We start from the raw sequence: 22,021 nt of genomic DNA, 5'->3' as shown, positions 1-22,021 counted from the left end.
AACGGGTTGTGCTGTGCCCTTCTGGCTTAAACTGGCTTCTGCCTCTCGCTGAGGGGTGAGATCAGAGCTACTGCCCAAGGACTGTAGCGGCGGCATCAAGAGAAACATGCACCAAAGCTTGATTTGGGGAAGTTAGGTGTGACAGCTGCCCCTTCCCACAGCCGTTTCTCACCTTTCAGCCTCCGGGTCAAAAGCCCCATGAGAGTTTCGGTCTGACTCCCGCACTGCTCTGTGAAGAGCTAGTGCAGCTTTCAGGGCAGTGGGCGAATGCAATACTCTTGGGGATGGGAGGGCGGAAGTATATGCCTAAATCTTGTTTTCTTTGGCAAAGCCTTTCTTTCGTAGAAGCCACCCTAAAGTAACTCCGAACCACAGTTGCCTTGCTGATGGGTTCTCCCTGCTTGCAGATTTATTGAAAAATTGAGTTTCAGGGGAACAAAGCTATTTTTGACAGAATCAGTTTTTACAGGTCCTGCATTTAAGGTAACTCCTCTATCTCCACAGTCTCCATACTTAGGCGATGTAACTGGCTACACTTACCCAACTTTCAAGTGTTTGACACTTGTTAAAAAGAAGAAGGTTTTGCAATGGGTTACCGTGTGAACATGTGTGAATTGCTTTGGGCTCTCTTCCTGTCCCACTTGCATACAGAGCTGTTCACTCTATTCATATACTGTGTAGAGAATCTTCCTCAACTTTTACTCTGCCACCCTCTAACCGAGAGTATCCCATCCGTTGTTATGAGCCCAGTAAGGATTAGCGCGGGAAAGGCCCTGCTATCAGAGTATTTGAAAGCAATAGTGCGCCATGAACTGGTGGGCTGTCAGGGCAGAGCTCAGCATTCTGTGATAAAAATGGTAAAACAATTATTTCTCTACATGTCTGTGTGTAAAACTTAGAACTGACAGGTTGTGTCCAATTGTTTTGCTACAAATGGATATAAAGAGTTATATTTTGTAGGTGGGCTACAAAAGCCTAAGATACTTCAGTGGTGTTTTTCTTACGGTCACATAAGAAAAAGACTAGCAGTTGCCACTAGAAAGAATGGCAATTAAATTTGTACCAGCCCAAGTAGCTTTTGAGGGGTTTTTTGAGTAATTTCATTCCAATACTATATCTATTGAAAAGTTATACATAAATAAGAGCTTTTTTTTTTTTCCGACTGCTTGTTTGTGAGAGGAGGCTTGCAAAAAGTCAAAGAGGTCAACTAAAGTGAAATAGAATATGCTGAGAGTCAGTAAACCCCTGTTCTTGGATTGGTGGTAAAAATAGTCCTTTACTGTGTGAGGAAAGGAAAGGAAGGCTTGAAAGTTTCAGGTTCTTTCAAAACCACGCACATCTGCAGTGCCTCTCAATTTACTCATTTAGCCAATGGAGAAACAAAAGCTCCAAAGAAATAATATGATGGGTTTTTCCTCAATAGCTTAGGGGATTCTAAGTGAAATGATGCAACAGGCATATGAAAATGTTTATGTGGTTCCAAAGGCTTAAGTTAACATGGCCTCTGTTCCCAGGTTCAGAGGCTGCAGGTTTACCCAATGTAGTTTACTGTCCTGTCCTTTTTAAAAAAGTAGTTGCACCACATGAGATTTTTGCAAACTGTAGATTTTCTTTACTGCTAGATGACATCTTTGCATCACTGAGGTTCATCTGTAGCATTTCTGAAGTTAAATAGATGCTGAAAAGAAGTGCTGTATTGTAAAACAGGTCAATGAGGTCAATGAAGAAGCCAAAGGCAGCTGTGGTGCATGGGATGTGAACGAAGTGGGGTAGTATCTGAGGTCACAGAAATACACAAGGGAACTTGCAATTACAAAGCAGAACTTAATTGTCTCTCATCTAACTCATTCAAGTTTGGGTTCTGATCTCACAGAATAGGGAATTTCCTTAGAAAAATGTGTGGCGATATATTACACTGCTGAACAGGCACAATGAAAATTAAGTGTTTCTATCTTGCTCTTAAATTATTGAAATCACATTTTGTTCTGGTAAAAGCATGTTTGAGGTGGTAAGTTTCTAATTATAAGTCATAAAAACGTGGAGGTGATAACAGGCAATAGAAGTGACTTTCCAAATGTTGGGCTTCTGTAATAAATGGATGTGAATTACTTAGAGATGTAATTATGTTAAAATACTTTGTGTTTCTTTTTCGCTAAAGTGGCCTTGAAACTGGCATAACTAATTAATGAAGGATTCATGAACAATTAGGAAGCCTTTGATCACACAAAACTGCTGTTGTATTTTTATATGTCACAAGTTCCTATCTGCTTCTTCAGTTGCAAGAGTTGCTGGGAATAGTCTTATGCTGCAGTCACGACAGTGTCTGGGATAACTCATTCAGACATATTTTAGAGAATTTTAATGTTGTTCAAGGTGTTGCAGGCCCTGGGCTGGTTGAAGAGCTGAGAAGAGCCGTGAGTTTCACTAGCAAGTCTTTGTCTTCCTAGCCTCTTACTGGCACTTTTGTATCTCTCTCTGACTGATGAATAGAAAAGTTTTCAGAGTCTCTTTTCAAGTTCTAGTACCTCTGTTTATGGTATCAAGTGTTCCAGACTGCAGACTTATTTGTATTTGGAGTATTTTTAAATAATGGCTTATGTTAGATGCAGAAGCTTGTAATCAAACTTCAGGCACAAACACAAAATACAGTGCTTCAGGCTGAAGCACTAACTGTCCATCTTCTAGTCTTGAATTTCACATCCTTGCCCATGTCAGTTTGGGGTAGTCACAGAGTATGGCAGAGGAACTTACACAAAGTTCTTTGGACATTTTGACCTATTGAATTTTGGACTTACAAAATGTTACAGAAATTCTTCAATAGCACTGGCTCTCAGATTTGAAACAGTGATTGACTGGCTAAAGTATATAGGAAACAATATGTGCTATTTTCCATCCAGTCTAAAGAAAGAATTAGTTTTAACTACAAATGAATGCAGGAAATTTAGTGCATACCGTTTAACATAAGGCCAGAAAGCTCTGCCTGCAGTTTCAGTCTTTCTCCCTTCCTTTAAGTCTGTGCTACAATTAACCTGTGAACAAATTGCCCTCTAGCTCCCCCAGCTGAATCATTACAATGGTAAAGTGAGCAGTTAATGGTTTTCCCCAAAAGGCAGAGCTGTGTTTGTTCAACTTTGATTTTGGTAAGTTTGGTTTTTGGTAGTTTGGCTTTTTTATGTCGCTTGCATTGCTCATACCTTGCAAGTGATCTCTTTCAAATAGCCTTACCTATTCCAAGGAATATGAGATCTTCTGGACCTAGGTCTGTTACAGAAGTATGGAAAAAGGTGTCACTTAAAAATGTTTTGGGTAGAAGTCGTTTGAGGGGTGTAAGACAGATAAAACCTGTCAGATCTGTTAAAAGAGAAAATATTTCCTGGGTGAGTAAAAGTAGACTCTGAGACCCTGACATCTGGAGCAGGATATCAGAAGGCTTATCGCCTTTGCAGTAGGCTTTGTAGTTTTCATCAGTTAGCAGGAGGACCAGAGGTGTTCTTGGGGGATAAAATGGATCATGAGAGTCTGTTGGGCATGGAAAACACTGAAGCAAGTTATATAAAACTGGTTTCTCAGACGACATTGCAAACCTCTGTATAATAATCCTTGAGGCCAAAACCAGAAGTGGCTTTATAAGTTGTGACCTTATTTATATGCAGTTGCATTGTTTCTGTGGATGTGTTCAGTGGGGATTATAGCAGGAGTGTATCTTCCAGCTGTGTAATGTACACAGGCATGGGCAATTACTTATTTCTCAGTGACTTTATGACAGCACGTGCTTCTTTTCCCTGAGGCAACCAAGCTGCCATGTCCTCTTGAGCTTATGCAGTGCTGCTCTGTTGCTTGTGCAGAGAACTGCATTTTCTCATTTGATAAAGCTTTTATAATGTCATACCCTGAGCAGGGACTCATCAGGGTGTCTGGGATGTCAAGTTATCACTTCTCTCTCCCACAAAGGTCTGTAATTTTCAAGGTGGTTGAATACTTGCCAGCCAGAGAAAGAGAGGAAACATAAGGCAGCAGGTCAGCAGAGGGCCAAAATAATTCTGAATCAACATATACTGGAGCAAAGGAAAAGGGGATTGCAATCCAATGAGTGTCAAGGAATGGTGGTGCTTTTTCTTTTTACAAACCTCTGAAACAGGCACAGAAATGAAGCACTAAGGCTGAACTTACTCATCTCTCACATCATCATTTTCTGGTTTTATTTGATTTACTGATAAAAAGTCTTTATCGCTTGGGATCTAAATTCATTGCCCTGATCTTCTCTACTTCCATTTCCTGCAAATCCACATAAAAGCAAGTCCCAGGTAAGTCATTGTTATAAGAGGATGGAATGCATTGCTAGAAGGGAGTTACCAAAGTGCCTTTTGCAGTTCAAAGGAGGACTAATTCTTACATGTGGGAGTGTAATGGAGTTTTCTTTTCTGAGGAGATTTCAATCAGGTTAACATGCTCTATAATTCATGCAAACTATGGAAATGTCTCCCTTAGGAAGTGAGAAGTTTTCCATGACGTAACTCCAAAATTCAATTCCAAAACTAAATTCTAAACTTGTTTCTGAAAAGTGGTATGTATTTAGTACATGGAATTTCATATCTCTGACATTAGCCAATAGGATAATCTATGTATTCATTTAAACTCTCTAATGCATTGGACAGTAATAAATGCCAGTTCTGCTGTCAGCACGGGTGTTTTGTTTGGTGGGTTAATTGTTGAAGGCTTTTTGGTGGGGCAAGGAGTGAGAAGGTGTGGGGTGTGATTTATTTTTTCCATGCAAACAATGTCCCATCAGCATTAGCACTCTGTGGTCTGTACTGGCATCCTCTTCAGGGTAACTAAACTCACCCTTAAACCTCAAATATTTTGGGTTCACCTGTAACTATTCAATCTGAGAAAGTCTTAAAAATTATGCAAAAGAATTTGTTCAAATGACATAATGTGTTTCTTTATTTTATAAGATTTTTTTTTTCCATGAACTGACATGCTGATGCATGGAAGGTACTGATTCAATAATTTGATTAATGCTTATTCATACAAACATCTTAAAAATGAAAAGCTTGCTTTATATAACTTAGAATAAATGTGTAGCTTCTCCTTACCCTGGGGACCATTACTACTTTCCAGAAGAAAGCAAATACTTGCTAACTTAACAATACTGTAGCCTTTTGGGGTGTGGGGGCAGAGTTAGAAGAAATTTGCATGTATTCTCTCAAGGTTTTAAAAAATAACTCTTCTTAAGAACAAACACTAAGAGCTGCTGGTGAATAAGTGCAACAGTGAAAGGAGAATGCAGAACATGCACAGGTGATGATCTGGCACCCCCAGTAGAGATTGCAGATATACAACCTTTATTTGATAGCCATTTGCAATAGAGATTGTTTTAAGGTCTGCTATCAACAGATATGTAGTTGGAGAGATGTTTGCTTTAGACTAGAGTTTAGGTGGCACTCACAGGTGTTACTTGTGTTTCTTATGAACTTTTAGGCTGAAGAACACTTACAGAGACAGCCTTCACCAAAACTGAGTGTAATATCACTTTCTATCTTAGTAATGATGGAGAAGCCAATCCTCCGTGCCAGCCTATCACATTCAGAGCCAGTATGCTCCCTTTGGCTACCTACAATCATACCTTTGCTCAAGAAGAAAGTAGGAAATCTACATGACCTGTGTAAGACAGAGACAGAGGTCAGATCCACCAAATCCGAATTACTGCGTTGTCCCCCCAGAGTTCTTGGGTGCTCCCGTTAGCCACCACATTGTTCTTCACTTCTCCCTCTGCTCAGAGCATTGGTCCTTGTCTCCTAGGCAACCCCAGTGGAGAGCGCTGTGGGAAGACTTGTTCGAGGCAACCAAAGGAAAGCGGCTCTATCGTCGTATGTATTAACCATTGGATCTGCGTGTCTTGGTCAGACTGCAATGGCCTTTCGCATGCTTCCGTGTCAAATGCTGTCTGTTTTATATCCATAGGCTTGTGGACATAGATGGAAAAATGTGTTTTATGTGAAAAATGAACACAAACTGCCACATGGTATTTGTTTCGCCATCCCTTCTGATTTTCGAACTGAGCTGAGCAGGAGAATATGCCCATGCTATATAGGTAAGCAGAATGCTTGAGTCCTTTTGTAGGGAAGGGTGAGATACACAATTGGATGGTACAGTTTGTGAAAAGCCTGTGTTGCTCTGAGCAGGTGTTCTGCAGCCAAAGGTTTGGGGGCTGAGTGCTGATTATATGAGCCCAGTTTGTGATGTAAAGATGTTTATCAGTTTAAAGAAAAACTGCTTTCAAAAGTCAAAAAAAATTTATATATAATAACAGGGCATCAGAATAGCTTTTCCCTGGACTGCATTGCTGAAGGATGTGTGCTTCTCAAAAACAGGCCAGTAGAGGACATCCTCCTTTCCTTTACTCTTGTCATTTGCTTGCTCTGCTCGGGAGAGTCACACAGCAGAGCAGCAGAAATACCTGCAAGTGATTGTTGCCATCTGTTCCTTAGCCTTTGATACAAAGGTGCGGTGGTGCTTGTCACAGCATGTGTCCTTGTCCCTTACTTGCCTTCTGCCAAGCCTGCTGCTGTGGCATGAGACCTTCAGGGGTCTTTCCTCAGAGAACTTCAGGAGCAGAATAAGAGTCAAGACCTGAAGCTAATAAATGATTCCATCCATGCTTTTCCATTCTTATCTACCACCCACCCAGGAGAGCAATCTCGTGCCCTGATCTCATGCCCCTGTGTCTTGCCCAGTGCAAGGATCAGCTGATAATCTGACCTTTCTGTGCAGAGAGTGATGCCATCAAACATCCCACTGCTGGCTTTGGAGAATGTTACAAGGGATGGTGAAACCATGCTTTTATCTTTAGAGACTTTAGGTGTACAAATCTATGTATGGAATGAAGGGTATCCTGATGGCAGGCAGTCAGCAAAGAATTGCAGGAAACCAGAGCTGGGACAGAGTGTTGGATTGCTGAGGATGAAAGCAATATGTCAAAGATGGCCATAAAACGAACACTTCATGGCACCAGTGGAGCACAGGGCAAGTTCTGTCAAGATACGTAATCCTGTCAGTCAGAGTGTGCCAGAATTACAAAGTGGAAGGGTATCCAGATGTGGTGCTGAAACTATTTGGCTGTTTCATTCATGGAACAATTTTGAAAGGAAAGTATAGCCTTTAAAGTCACAACATTTCAAAGGCAGGTATGATCAAGTGATACATAGTGTTTTGAGTTTGTTACAATACTATATTGCACCCAAAGGCCATAGAGTGGAAACCAGTGTTTTTAGTGTTATTACAGAACTGACAACCAACTTTTTGGGGGATGGGGGGATTGTGGTTTTTTGGTTTTTTTTTCCCTAAGTTGTCTCAACTTCTGTCAAAGGCCTGGTAACAAAACTCTGGAACTACATGCTTCTCATCCTTTTTAATATTTCTTGCCTATTCCCAGATCATGCACGAAAGTTTGGAGAAAACCATGGGTCATGTCAGGCTGGAATGTCTAGTTTTTACATTGAGGTGTGTATTAAAGATACCAAACGTCGCTCTGTTTATATACTGACTTTTATGTATAATATGTAAAAGTGTATACGTAAATGCAAACATCAACGCCGTATTTTATTGGGGGAGGGAAAAATCACTTTTCTAATTTTTTTTTAATTGAATCTTGCTATGACTTGCATGATAATTCCCAAGTAAGCTTTTAACTTTTATTCCCAAGAATACTTTTACACCTTACTGAATGCAAAGTTATTTTTCATCTGGAAAAAAGGCATGGATATAGCAGAGGATGAAATTTTATTATTTTCTTTAATCTGCTTGATGTAACATTAGTAATGCTTACCTTCTTGCTTTACAGAGTAATACTCTATATTATTTAATCTCCATTCCACCCTAAGATTGTAATTTCTAAAAAACTCCTTTGAGAAGAGAATATCCTGTTTGTTTTTGTTCTTACAGTTCAAAGCTTTTAATAACCATATTTTTACAAAGTCTGGAAAATATTATCTGTAATCTAGTGGTAAACCACAATGCTGAGCCAGATGCATCTCCAGTAGCATTTCATGGAATTCACAGGAGGTCTAAAGAAAAGCATTTTACTTGTTTTGCTTATTTTCATGAATATTTCAGTGTGAATAACATGGCTTTGTTTTACTTTTCTTTTAGGACTTAATTATAATGGGAGCCCCTGGATCATTTTATTGGACTGGTTCTGTTTTTGTATACAATACAACTGCGAATACAATCCACGCTTACACAGATTCAAATAACCAAGTAAAATTTGGCAGTTATCTAGGTACTTAAAATATTTAATACTTTACTAAAATATAAGCTAAATAGCTGGTCTTGGGATGAGTGCACAGTGTTTTTCAGTGTTTTCACTATTAACCCCAGAAGCAATGGTTTTAAAGATGTGTTCTGATTTTGTTAAATATTATTGAATTATAAGGCTTCCTCTCTGTTCTTTTTATGAGGAAACTTCTCCAACATTGGATTTCTGTTCTTATCATCTCTCCACTGACTTTTAATCATTTCTTGATTTAGAAGGTAGAGATGCTTCTGATTAGCAATGGTTTTCACTTCACTCTTAAGTCCGAAATGCTGCCAAGAGCTTTCACAGAAAAAGACAATGATTTTACATATAAGAAAAATCTGAAAAGATTGTTACAGTGAAAGCTGCAAGCAAGTCTTAATTGCATTGTCAATAAGGGGAAGTATGCTATGACCTTTAGAGACAAAGTTTCCTCCAATAGTTTTTTTTTTTTTTCTTTTTTATTCCAAACATATCTTGGTCTAGATATGTGGGAAGGCAAACCTCATCTATGAATGTCTGCAACCAAGGCCATGAAGTTCTATTCGTGTACCTATATCCAAGTGACAAGCTGAATTTAGGGCTACAGTTTGGAAAGGTTTATTCCAGAAAACATCAGCAGCTTCAGTCATTTCACAAACACTAAGAAAAGCTCATCTTTCCTTTCTGAAGTCCTGAGCAAGAATATTTTTGCTTGTGACCATTGGTTTTAGCGTTTTCCCATTCAGAGTTCCGGTTCACGTGGATAAACATTTCCTGTTTCTGATTCCACTCCTCTGACAATAGGAAGTTGGCATATGTTATGAAATAGCTGTTGTGAAACATAGGAACTAACTAACACTTCAGAATTCAGTTCTGAGCTGCAAAGGCCGCAGTGCCTCTGAGGGAAAGTCAAGCAAAAGAGAAGCTGTGTCGTAAAAGGGGATCAGGCACGCAGATCCTTAGGGTCAACCAGTAGCACTTCTAACCTTTCACAGGACAAAAGAAAAGCTTCAGAGAATGCTCCAGCTTTCCAGTAATAATCAGCAGAAAAACTACTGCACCTGTCTGGGGAAAAAAGTGCATTCCAGATTTCTGCTTCTACAAGTATAAGAACGAGAATTTCTGTAATGAATGAGTCAAATCATTGACAGCCAGAAGCCAGATACAGGCAAATGGGTGAAAACCTGCATAAGGACTATGTTGGAGAGAGTGTCGGGAAGGCCTTTCCACACAAATGTGGTCTCTCTTAGTTTCCTTGGCCATCCAGAACATGAAATCAGCTGGAGTTTGCTTCCAAATACTGCTCTAGTGATCTGGAGCATGTTGGCTCAGCACAGCCATATGTCTTCTAAACTTGCCCTTCTACAGGAAAGTAAAGAAGGGCACCATTAACTCATCTGTGTGTCTTTACAGTAGCAGCTGTGATAAACCTTGAATTTTGCATTTTCATGCTATACTTTAACCTCTGCTTCCTTCCTTCATAATAATCCATAGTGTGGTTGAAAGAATTTAAAGGTACCTTTCTTCCCCTCCCTCAGCTTCTGTCCCATCTTTGTGATTGTTGAAAATAAAAACTTGTTCAGGGTTAATTCTGTTACCAAATTTTCTTTTTAGAAGTCTGAGTTTGTTTTTTCCTTAAGTAATGAATAAAATTATCCCTACCAAGTGGTGGAAGAGTGTGACCAGAGTGTAATTCAAGCACACGATTAGATAGAATTATCTATTTACTCTGTTCTTCTTCTGGTAGGGACAAAGAAGTTGGCATCTTTATTTATGTTTTTCATGACACTGTTAAAGAGTAATAATTAAGAAACTAGAGACTACAGGAAGTGCAAACGTATTGTAGCATTTTCCATATGTTGGAAGAAACAAAGCTGTTCATGTACCAGACAACTGAAAGAAAGAAGGAACTTAGAAAGACATTCGTAATACATAACTCTAGGTAATATTTTCTTCACTACTTCAGTTTCTACCCTTGGAGAATTGTAACTGATTTTTATAAAAGGAATTTTCTAAGTTACTCAGTCTTTCAAATCAGCTGGCCCTGATGAAAGAGTAACCTACAGTAATTAACAAAGTGCCTTAAAGAAATCATAAAGTAAAAGACAGTTCCTTTTAGAAATCTGAGGATGACAAGTAACATTTCAGAAAACTGAAACTGTAGTAAAGGTAAAGAGAAGAAAACTATGGAGTTGGAAATAAAACTTCGTTTCTCTATGCCTTTCAATTTAAAGTGTCAGTTATGTGATTTCCCCTCCCCTGCCAAACATTCTCATACCATTAAAGAAAAATGAGGACTATGCGATTACTGTAATTTTTGTGTATGTTTGGCTTTTTTTTTAAGTTCTTAAGAATTTGTAATGTTTAAACTTTAGCAAAACCAAAATAACTAGAAAATAAATGACAGAGGAGGTAAATTAAGGTTTATACTTAATTTTTTGTTGAGTAAATAAAAACTAGGTGTTGACCTTCAAGTGATAAATTTCCCTGTTCATCTCTTTTAGCTTAAAATATGAAAAGAAAAAGGTGTCTTAATGGGAACTTGAATTCTAGGCAGTTATCTTCACAGATGAAAGATTCAAGGCTTGTTCTCATCTATCCAAGATGATTTTTCCATTTTCTCTGCGTGCTGTGAACATCGGCAGTCATTCAGTAAATGCAAGAGTAGCAGAATATATTATCTGTCTTTCCTGTTTCAGCTGAGCTGTAATGTATTCTGGAAAGAGTAAGGATGACTTGTGCAGCTACAGGTTAAGATGTTAGCCTTTGTTTTGCCATTCTGTGTCTGGATGTCTGCAGCAAAATATGATCCTGTTTAAGATCTGTCTCCACACACAGAAAGGCTTTGGAATGTTGATTTATTTACAAAAGCTACTGTAATTGTTTTTTATTACATAATCAGGCTTTTGCAATTCGTTCCTGACATTTTCATGTGTTGTGTCCATGGTGCTCTGTGTGTGTATGTGCATCTAGAAGTAGCACTGCATTTAATTTTTCTTCAATCCACCTACAATAGTCAAAGCGTAACAATTGAATCAAGTATTACGACATTGTAGTGCGTGTACTTTTGATCATTTTTATTTGTATTAATAATATGGACACCTGACCCATTGCAGAATATGCATTAACAGAAGGTGTTTGCAATTTATTTTATTTTCCTTTGAAGTATGGCAGATAATTGAGTTCTTGGGAAGAAATTAGTGTTTCTGACACTTTTTCTTGCTTGATGGAACTTACTGTTTGTATTGACCTTTTACTTGCACTTCAAAAACTTTCTGTTCTTTTTACATTGCTCACTTGTGTGAGGTCTGAATGTCAGACTTACAAAAATTTATGGTGTTGACAGATTTTATACAGCATGCTCCCATTCTTTCTTTGTTATGTAGCATTTCCAGTATTGAATAGTGCATTTCTAATTTGCAGGATATTCTGTTGGAGCAGGACATTTTCTGACACCATCCAGTACAGAAGTAGTTGGAGGGGCTCCCCAACAGGAGCAGACTGGTAAAGTAAGTGATTGTGATATTGTTTTGAAGACTATAACCACACAAAAACACTCATGATCTTCCAATTTAGATTAATATATTAAAGACAGGTATCAGATACGACTTCTCATGGGGGGGAAAAGTTGAAGAAGGAACTAGTGTAGATAGTCTAGGTAACATTGATATGAACTATGGTGTTAAAAAAAGGTGTGCAGGTAGGAAATAGGGGATAGCTGTACTTTGTGATATTGTGCATTGTTTTGCTGATTCTGTAGCACCTGCTGTAGAGAAAACACTGAGAAGTATTTCAGATTACAGTTTTCTGAATGCCACTTTTATTTTTTTTTTCATTTTAGGCATATATTTTTAGCATTGAGAAGCAACTAAATATCCTATTTGAACTAAGGGGTAAAAAGGTAAATGTTTTGTATTACTTTTCTGCACCTTGTAACTTCTAGCACATCTTCATCAAAATTCAAAAATAATAATGATTTCTTGTCTGCACACAGCTTGGTTCTTACTTTGGAGCTTCAGTCTGTGCTGTGGACCTGAATTCAGATGGCTTCTCAGACTTACTAGTTGGTGCTCCAATGCAAAGTACCATCAGAGAAGAGGGAAGAGTTTATGTCTATATTAATTCAGGTTCTGTAAGTATTTTCTCTTAAAAACACATGGCAACACAGCCGTTCTGGTTTAACAGGCGAAGAGGAAGAGTTTTCCTCTCTTCATATCCAATATTTCAGGATATGGGAAAAGCAGCAGTAGAGCTGTGATGACTACCCAGGAGGCGTGCATAACACACCCCCAAAGGCTGTGGTGTCAGCTGTAGCGCAGTTACTCACAGCAGTGTTGGAACTGAAGACAGACTGGGTTAGTTTCCTAGGAGCTGTAGGTGGTGACAGCCTGTCGCTGCAGCCCCTTTCCAAGCTCTCCTCCACTACTGTGCTTCTCGCTGAACTGCCGTGTGAAGAACAGCTGATTAAGCCCTTCAGAAACAAACAAGGAATGAAACATTTGCCTGCTGTTACTGGTACCTGTCAGGAAAGAGACTGGTACTCCTCAGCTTTGCAAATAAAGTGACTGGACAGATCATGCATTAAAATTAGCTTCTTTTTTCTGAGGTTCAGTAGTGGAAGTGCAATCACTTTAATATTCTTACACTAAATACCATAAAATATGTTTGAAAATGCTTGCTTCTACTCCAAGGAATTTGGTGGGATTATATATCTACTATCCAAGGCAGTTTTAACATTTTGAGTGATGTTCCAGGTCACCTGGAAGATGCTCTGTTAATGTGCCATTGACTCTGTTTTCCTTCAGGGAGCAAAGATGGTAGAACTGAACATAGAGCTCAGTGGGAGTGACTCCTATGCAGCGAGGTTTGGAGAGTCCATAGCCAATCTAGGAGACATAGATAATGATGGCTTTGAAGGTAAGAATACAAAGAAAACCAATTTCTCAAAAGAGAAATTGGGTAATATAAAGTATTTCTTCTGTAGTAATTAAAAAGCAGAGCAGAGCCAACTTCTTTAATGATCTAAACCATCAGTATCAGCCCTGTAAAGATAATGGTGTGTGTGTTGGTGTAGAATCTGACCTCAAGAATGTGTGTGTAATTTTAATTGGCATGATTTTAACTTGACTGTCCCATTTTCCTCTCACCAGTAGAGAGACATAATGTGTTTTGTGTTCTTTAGTTACCACAGTATGGATTCAGTCAATGTGAATTCAATCAGGGAATTGTTCAGTAAAACCAAACAGTCAGAAGCTTTGTGTTTCTTGTGACTTTGGTTTGGTGCAGCATAAAGTATTTCTGATTTGCAGGTAATTCAGGTTTTGCTTATTTGTAAATGCAAGTTTGCAGTTATTAATAGTGACTTTCAAGATGGTTTAATAACCTCCCCCCCTCCCCCCCTCTCTCCCCTGGCTATTTCAACCGTGGGGGTTTTTGGTAAGGGCTGTTGAGGATGGATTCGTGAGTAGGTACATTCATTCAGTTTGTTATGAGTTGCTGCACCCCTCTGGGGTTAAGTAATCTAGGCATAAAACATATCCCTTTGTACCAACCAGCTACCTTCATTTCCTCGTTAAATGCCTTTTCAAGCTCATTATTGACCGTTATGGACATTTCTTAGAAAAATAAATGGTTCATTTTGGCACTTTATAATTAGAGTACTGTATTTCAGTAACCTAACCTATGTGGGAAGAGCAGGAAAACCATCACTGTTCCATGAATACAAGGCTTTTTTTTTTTTCTTTTTGTAAAGATCATGATAATTTTGGCTATTTGCATGGTAACCTTTTAACCTCTTAAAGGTCAAAATTAGTATTGCTAGAAATAGACTTCATCTTTAGCATAATAGCTGTATTTGATTGTTGCTTTTCATACATAGTAACTAAGGTAGAATCAGATTACTGGTCTGTTTTGGTTTATATCTTTGTTTGCTTGTATCTATGTTCAACACTGCCTTTGAATTCAGGCAAGTGAATCGGGTCTGGCATTGCATGCATCATCAGGATTTGCATTTCTTTTAACTGTTCCTTGTTCATATTTCCTAGTGAACTGATCATTGCTAAATTTTTTTTCCACAGATGTGGCAATTGGGGCTCCGCAAGAAGATGATCTAAAAGGGGCTGTTTATATATACAATGGGAGGAAAGATGGAATAACACCATCATTTTCACAGGTGTGCTTTTTCAATGCAAAATACCCAATACAGAAAAACCCTAAGTTTAAATCTTAGAGGGTTTTTGCTTCATTTAACGCTGACCATCTGAAGGACTTTAAAAGACTTCAGAAAATTTTTACATGGTCTGTGATTTCCAGTCATAACATAACCTGTAAGAGTGAAAAAAATTGTTTTGGGGGGCTTTAGACAAGGTTTATGGGATTTTACATATTCAGTAATTGAGGAATGTTATTTTCAGGGTTATACTTTCACAGTTAAGTCCATAACTGCATTCAGCAGCAGGATTGTTGTGCTAACATTTTTCACTGGAAATTGTAACTCAGAGATTAGTTTTCCAAGAATAATTTTCTCTTTTACGTTTTTCTTCTCAGAGAATACAAGGACAAGAAGTCAGTAATTCTTTAAGCATGTTTGGACAATCCATATCAAGTGGCATTGATGTAGATAACAATGGTTATCAAGGTAAATTAAACAATTTTGTTTATTTTTCATTTTTTAAAGAATATAAATTCATAGGGAACAACCCTACTGTGCTACTTGGTACTTCTAACAAAAGCAGAATCTGTTATTGAGATGACATGTCACATCTCATATTTTAGGAAGAAAAAAGAAGAGGTAAAGCTGAGGCCAAGCAGTCAGTTTTCACGGTCATCTAACTATTATTTAAGGCCTGATAACAATGTAATAGTATGATCATAGTGCACAAAGAGGAAGAGAAATGTGATTTATATTTTTAAAGTAGCCATCTCATCTGATAATGTCACAGTGAGCTGGTTTGGGCACTGGAAGCGTGTTTGTTGTCCAGACTGGTGTGCTAACCTAAATGTATTGCTGGCCTTCCCAGAGTCTGGATTTTGACAGGAGTCATGGGCTCCTTGACTCTGAGTGAGCAACACTTTAACCTCACATAGGGCTCATGGCTGTGAATTAAGACCATTGTGGTGTTCTTGTGGCCATGACAAAGTAATGTTAATTTGGTGTAAAACAACTTCACTTTTTCCAAGTATATATTAATTGCTTTTTACATTTCATCAAAACATTTTGACATTTTGCAGACAAGTGTGATGTCAGGGCAGGTATGTCTGTCTGGCTCTTGTGGATGTAAAATCACAAGGTTACCATGAATTGTGTGTCGTATATTTGGCTCTGTCCACAGAAATGTTATCCAGGTTAATTTGTAATGCTGGGCTAAAAGGTAAGTTACAAGTAGTTTGCTGTCAGGTCAGCTGTTGGTTACTAATCTGGAAGTCACATCCTCAGGCCCTTACAGTTATCTGACAATTTACTTTCGCTACCTCATTTGAGAGGTATATGTACTGTCTATATTTATTTCCTTCTTGCACGATTAGGTGTCAGTCTGGAGTAAAGTAAATACTTTTTTCTATCTCTCTCTATGTATAATTTCATACATAAATAGAGATAAGCAATTCTGCTTTATATATATATATATATATAAATATATATATATAAAACAATGTGCATGTATAGCAATATTGAATATCTGGATGGAGAAGAAGGCAAGTATCTCCTATTTAGCTGAATTGTCCTTCAGTATCAACCACCTAAACTGCTTTTCTTTGATTAAGAAATCAAATCATCACATTATCAATATCTGCAAGTCCAGGAAATTAGCATGCATCATTAATGGACAGTGGACAAGTATTTGAGGAACCATCTTTGAGTATTAGCATACCCCTTTTAATAAAAAAAGGGAAACTGGTGTTTTTATGACCAAAAGGTGAATACGCTATAACGTGCTTGTACCTGACAAGTAATTCCTGTTGACAAATTGTGCTTATTGATATTTTTTTTTGTGCAGATGTAGCCGTTGGTGCATTTTTCTCTGATTCTGCTGTGGTGTTGAGGTGAGATTGCTCCATTTCAGTGCTTTTGAAGACCATATAATTTAACTCAATTTTTTAAGTGCAATTTAATAAAACTCAGTAGTGTAATTTAACCTCATTATATTCTTGATGTCTTGAACTTCAGTCATTAGGCTCTAGAAGGCTCTACAAATGAAACATTTAAATAAACACCTTGAAAAAATGAAAACATCATTCTGAAACTTACTGAGACATAGAACAATTTGTAACTATCTGAAAAATGCAGATAACTTCAAAATTATAATTCTAAAATATAAAAATAGATTGTCAGAGATGGTTAGTTTTTGCAGCTATTTCTGGCCACTATTTGTGAACACTTACTCTTTTCTATTCGTAGAACAAAACCAGTGATAATTGTTGAAGCTTCTTTAAAACATTCTAATTCAATAAATCGAACTAACTTAGACTGCATGGAAAATGAGCAGCCTGCCACCTGTATGAATTTGAAGATATGCTTTACCTATAGTGGACGAGAGGTTCCTGGTTATATTGGTAAGCTACTGGAAGAAAAAGCCAGTATATGTATTCATTTTAAATGTACCTATTTACAGAATAATGCTACTGGTATTTATTAGACCATTAATCTAAGTTCAGTATAAAATGAAAAGCTGAAAACTTTTTTTATGTCATGATTACCCTATAACATCAAGCCATTATGCTTCTGTTCAGTTTAGAATAACTTACATCTACTTTGAGAGACAGCAGCATTAAAAGGGTGATATTTAGGTGTCCTCTAACAGCAGTCCTCCCAGGCATGGACCAAACCAGATGGGACTCCTGTGGGATGCTGTCTTCAACTTAGCAATAGAGAGAAGACATTCCTTCATAAACCAGCTCAAGCAGCTGATCATGCAATTGTGGGACATTATGTGAAACAGAGGGAGTTCCACCAAGATTACTGAAAAATAAATCTTGTATTATATTTTATATAATGCATGTTTTGCTCTTGGCAAAACCAGGTATTGCTAGAGGCAATATCTATCAGAGGGAATATTCATGGAGAATTAATTTAAAATAATTTACTGTCTAAATTTGACTGTATTGCCTGAGTGATTTTAACCTACTTGTCATGTGCTATTTGTAAACTGCAAACAGCCCTGCAAGTACATGGTATATAAAATTAAATTGCTTAACTCTTCTGTGTGAGAACATTCAATAACCTTTGGGAGCATGTTACAGAGAACATATGCATTGATGACCTGTAAAGTTGTCTTTTGATCTTTATCAGATCTTTTGAAGCTCATATTCCTTTTGAAAGATGAGCAGTCAGACTGGGTCACCCTTGCTGGACTTTTACATAAGACTTTTTAACTTAAAAAAGAACTAGTAGAAACTGTAGATAACCTAACTCTTGGCAAAAATTTAGATGTTATAGATTTGTAATGCTCTGAAACTTGCTTGCAACTTGTTATCATAGCAATTCATACTAACTTAAATAGAAAAAACAGTGAAGTTAAACAATATTTGTCAGTGTGTGTTGACTTAACTGTTGTAATTTACTGTCAGCCCTGTAACTAACTGAAGTGGGTTTTCTATAAACAGATTTTGGTAGAAAACTATGAATACAACCTGATAAACTATCCCTGATACTAAAGCATGTATCAGGGAGCAGCCATGAAGCAATCAATTTTCAGGGTACTAGAAGTTTTTATTTCATATGGATTTATGTCAGAGCATTTTTAAGCAGAGCATTTTAAAATGGATGTTACAGAACATACTTATAGAAGTGAGTCAGAAATTGTAATTTCTACCATAAATTCATTAAAATTGTAACACTTAAAGATTTTACAACCTTTACTTTCCCTGGGTTTTATTTTGTAGTATTGCTTTATAATCTGAGTGTTGACGTGAACAGAAAAGAGGATACACAAGCAAGATTTTATTTTTCCTCCAATGGAACATATGATACAATCTCAGGAAAAGTAAAGATTTACAGCAGTATTACTGCCTGCAAAGATCATCCAGCATTTATGAGGGTAATGTAGTTTTCAGTATGTATTGTCCTGTAAATCCTTTGTTCTCCTTTGAAAAGCAGACCTGCTGTAAAAGGACCTATTCTGTTTTCAACTACATCACATCATTTTGGAAGTAAAATATTTGTATTCAGATCTTCCACAGTTAATATGTTGTAATTCTGATGCTTTTTCTGGGGAAGTCAGTGGGTCTGCCATCTCTTACATTGGTGACAACATGCATTATAATAATAATAACCACAGTGATGAAGTTGGACCATGAGCATTTTTGAAATTTTTTTCATCATTTTTATGGATGACAGATCACACATAGATTGAGGTTGGTTTGGAGCAACCAAGAAGATATGATATAACATGCATATTCTGCTGAATGTTTCTGATGGAACTTTCCTATGTACTGCTTAATGCAATATCTTAAAACTTGTTATTTTTGTGTTTTGTCATTTGTAACTATTTCAAAGAACACGTGTATGGTCTTGCTCCTGTTTTTATTGTGAGCAGATAAGGTAGACTTGGCTAAAAAAGAAAGAACCCACTCCTGATCTACAGGAAGTGAAATGAAGACCATTGCTAGAAAAGTCTGTAGTTCAAGGTTTATAGTGTGGTGTGCTTTGTGAATTTGCTGCAAGGAGCCAAATGCTAGCAGGGTGTGAAGAAGAGCACTTGCTTGGGCTTGCTTGATTTTTTTTTCCTTCAAGGAATGCAGCCCTCCCCCATAATCTGAAGGTGGAAATGGGGTAGGAAGATCACTCATGAGAGTTCCACAAATGAATTTAGAGCTGAACAATATGAAGAATGTGCACTGTGCTGAAAAAGTGATCTCTCTACTTCTCTGCTTACAAACGTGAAACCTGCACAGATATGTCTTTCTCCTGGACCAGATTAGTAGTGGTTACAGTTCTCCCTCTGTGATGGTGCAGAGACAACTTTGCTGTAGAAAAACCTGCTGATAGCAGTGCTTCAGAAGAGAAGCCACCGAGATAGAAGGTCTGCCAGAGCAATGGGCACAGCAGGAGGCAGTTGGAGACCTGCAGGGTGTTGGCCGGGGAGGCCTGTATCAACACCAGGATTAGATGGCACCAGCTGCTGGGTTGACTGTTGGTTTCTGCAGAAGTAGAGTTTGATCCAACAGCCACCATCCTTTGAAGCTGAGCATGGTACTGACCCAGAAGTAAGTTAGTAAGAATCTAGTCAGTAAGATCTTAACTGCCAAAGTAGTCTCAAAGTCACTGTTGCCCTGGAGGGTATGAACTGTTGTGTTCATGCTTGATGTATCACTCTGAAAGATGAATGAGGGACTTGTCTTGAAAGTGGAAAAAAAACCCAATAATCAGGACAAGGATATAATATTTTTAAGGCCATTCAATGAACAAGAAAAAGCTAGTCACTTGTATTCTATCAAACATCTTAGAAGCTTGTCTTCCAAAACAAAAATTTTGGAAAAACTTCGAAGCCCTAAACCACAACTAACAATAAAAATTAGTGGACACAAAGGAACCATATTTTATTAAACTCAGAAAAAATAGACTTATCTCCTGTCAGACCTTGTTTAAGGGGGAGGAGAGAGGGAGTATTTAGATGTAAAGGGGAAATAAGGGCAATAAAATAATGGACTAGTTTGCCTAGACTTTTCTTAAAAATCCTCAAGGTAGCAATTCTGTGACCTTTTGAAGCAAACATCTATCAGGGTGAATGGTGCAGTTGATCCTGTACAAAGGCTGGAAAATAAATTTAATTTTCTACAGCTACAAAAAAACCTGCAGGGAAATATTCTTCCATGTATTTTTCTTCTTCCTTGGTTTCACTTACTTTTTGTTTATGACACCATTAGAAGCAAATTCTTCATCATAAAGCTTCAGGATAGAAAGGAAAGTTTATGTTACCTACTGGAAAATTGCCCAGATGGATCTCAACTGATAGTTGCACCTAAGTGAATGTTGCTTGCAGGAGCAATGGCAAATTGCCACTTACTTTGTAAGAGTTCTGTAAACTAAGAGAGATGTGATTGACAGCTGACCTTGTACAGATTGCTGTACCAGCATTAGCAGGTATTTGTGTAGGAGGAAGGAATTGATTTGCTCCATCACTTCCTATACTCACTCATTAGTATTTTTTTTCCTCCATAGAATTCAATTTTCTTTTTAATTCTTAATTAATAGCATTATAAGCATCTCCTTCCACCCACTGAGGTTTCTGTGCTTGTATGAAGCTCCTAAAGTTAAGTAAGTGTGAATGTCTGTCAAGTACAGTCCTTGCAAGAGACAATATAAATTTTATATATTTTGAGTAAAGGCTAATTAATAGCTAATTAGTATAATGGAAGTAATATAAAGCAGATGCAGAGAAGACCTTGTGGAAAATTATTGTGAGTTACATAATACGGGATTTGGCCAGTACAAGCTTGCAGGTAAGAATTAAAATAGTGGCCATGTGGAAGGACAATCAGTCTCTGTCTATCCCCTAGACTTAGGCAGTAATTTAATCAGGTTTGTTACTGTTGGTGCTTCAAGCTGTTCAGTTTTCACAAGTAGGTAGTTTGGGTTCTGATCTGAACATTGCTATGCAGGCAAGGCTTCAAGTACAAGTAGTCATTTATTGAGGACTTCAATCTTTTTAATACAGAATGGGAAATAAAGAGGCAGAAAAATAAAATGCAGTCATGACCTGATTTAGTGGTACTGTGGGAGAACTCATTTTGATTTCATTCATAAATACCCATGGAGTTTGTCTGGCCATATTCCACTGGTTGACTTTCTCCATTTTAGCCAACTTTGCCTATTTTTCTACTTGGGCAGTGCAGCATTTCATAGGTGTGTGAGGCGGGATTATTGACAGAAGTAGGCTCACTATTCAATAAGTTTTCTCCTCTTGGAAGAACCATCTATTCTGAAATGCCTGATGCTGTCATTGAACATATTATGCTTTTATGCATTTCTGATTGCCTCCTTCAGCAACAAAGATGTCTGGAAAAGTATATGAGCCATATGGAATTATTTTACATATGAAAAATAAGCGTTGCTGTTTTAGTGAGTTCTAGGCAGCCTCATAATTTTAAAACATAAGCATACATGTTTTGTCTTATATGATTAACTCATTAGGTTTCCAATTTTCATAGAAAGATGTAAGGGATATCTTGACTCCTGTACATGTTGAAGCAAGTTATCATCTGGGGCATCATATTCTACAGAAAAGAGATGCTCAAGAATTTCCACCACTTCAACCTGTTCTTCAACGCAGGAAAGAAAAAGATGTTATAAAAAGCAAGGTTAGTGTATGAGTTCTCTAAAATAATAACCTTTGCAGAACTTGTATACAATCTGTATTATGATTTTAAAATAAAAAAGGTATGTGCAGAGAACTTGCATGTAGTATGTGTGTAGTACTATATGCCTCAGAACACACATGTATGAAATTCACTCTTTGAATATCCAGTCTTTTTCAACAGTATGAGTCTCTTTCCAATATAAAGTTATACTTTAAAATTATTTCTGTGTTAAAAACACAATAGTGTGTTGGTATTGACCTTGAAGTGTTTGAAGTGTTGATGTTGCTGGAATATTAGTTCTGTGAAGGTATTGCAGGTTTTCAAACACGAAGTTTGTGAGGGGAAAGAAAGAGTGTGTTCTGTATCCTTTAGTAAGTATGAAATTAACCTGTTTTCCCCAAAAAAAACCCAGCTTATTAAGAGACTTTGACTTTAGCGAAAGTCAGA

At 37.5% G+C, this 22,021-nt stretch overlaps 1 protein-coding gene across 1 annotated transcript in view; it reads left to right on the top strand.

The window, feature by feature from the left end:
* ITGA4 (integrin subunit alpha 4) overlaps positions 1-22,021 on the top strand; it is a 38,965-nt gene that overhangs the window by 4,326 nt on the left and 12,618 nt on the right. Inside the window, exons 2-15 of the mRNA XM_008634837.2 lie at positions 5,803-5,870; positions 5,965-6,094; positions 7,436-7,503; positions 8,152-8,281; positions 11,702-11,787; positions 12,120-12,179; positions 12,273-12,410; positions 13,084-13,195; positions 14,356-14,450; positions 14,825-14,915; positions 16,273-16,318; positions 16,674-16,828; positions 18,158-18,312; positions 21,425-21,574. Coding sequence (XP_008633059.1) covers positions 5,803-5,870; positions 5,965-6,094; positions 7,436-7,503; positions 8,152-8,281; positions 11,702-11,787; positions 12,120-12,179; positions 12,273-12,410; positions 13,084-13,195; positions 14,356-14,450; positions 14,825-14,915; positions 16,273-16,318; positions 16,674-16,828; positions 18,158-18,312; positions 21,425-21,574 — 1,484 coding nt within the window. The remainder of the gene's footprint in view (positions 1-5,802; positions 5,871-5,964; positions 6,095-7,435; positions 7,504-8,151; positions 8,282-11,701; positions 11,788-12,119; positions 12,180-12,272; positions 12,411-13,083; positions 13,196-14,355; positions 14,451-14,824; positions 14,916-16,272; positions 16,319-16,673; positions 16,829-18,157; positions 18,313-21,424; positions 21,575-22,021) is intronic.

This window comes from Corvus brachyrhynchos, unplaced genomic scaffold (genome assembly GCF_000691975.1).
Source record: "Corvus brachyrhynchos isolate BGI_N302 unplaced genomic scaffold, ASM69197v1 scaffold255, whole genome shotgun sequence".
In the NCBI taxonomy this organism is placed as follows: Eukaryota; Metazoa; Chordata; class Aves; order Passeriformes; family Corvidae; genus Corvus; species Corvus brachyrhynchos.
The sequence above is the reverse complement of the archived record's forward strand: the minus strand, read 5'-3'. Positions and strand labels throughout refer to the sequence as shown.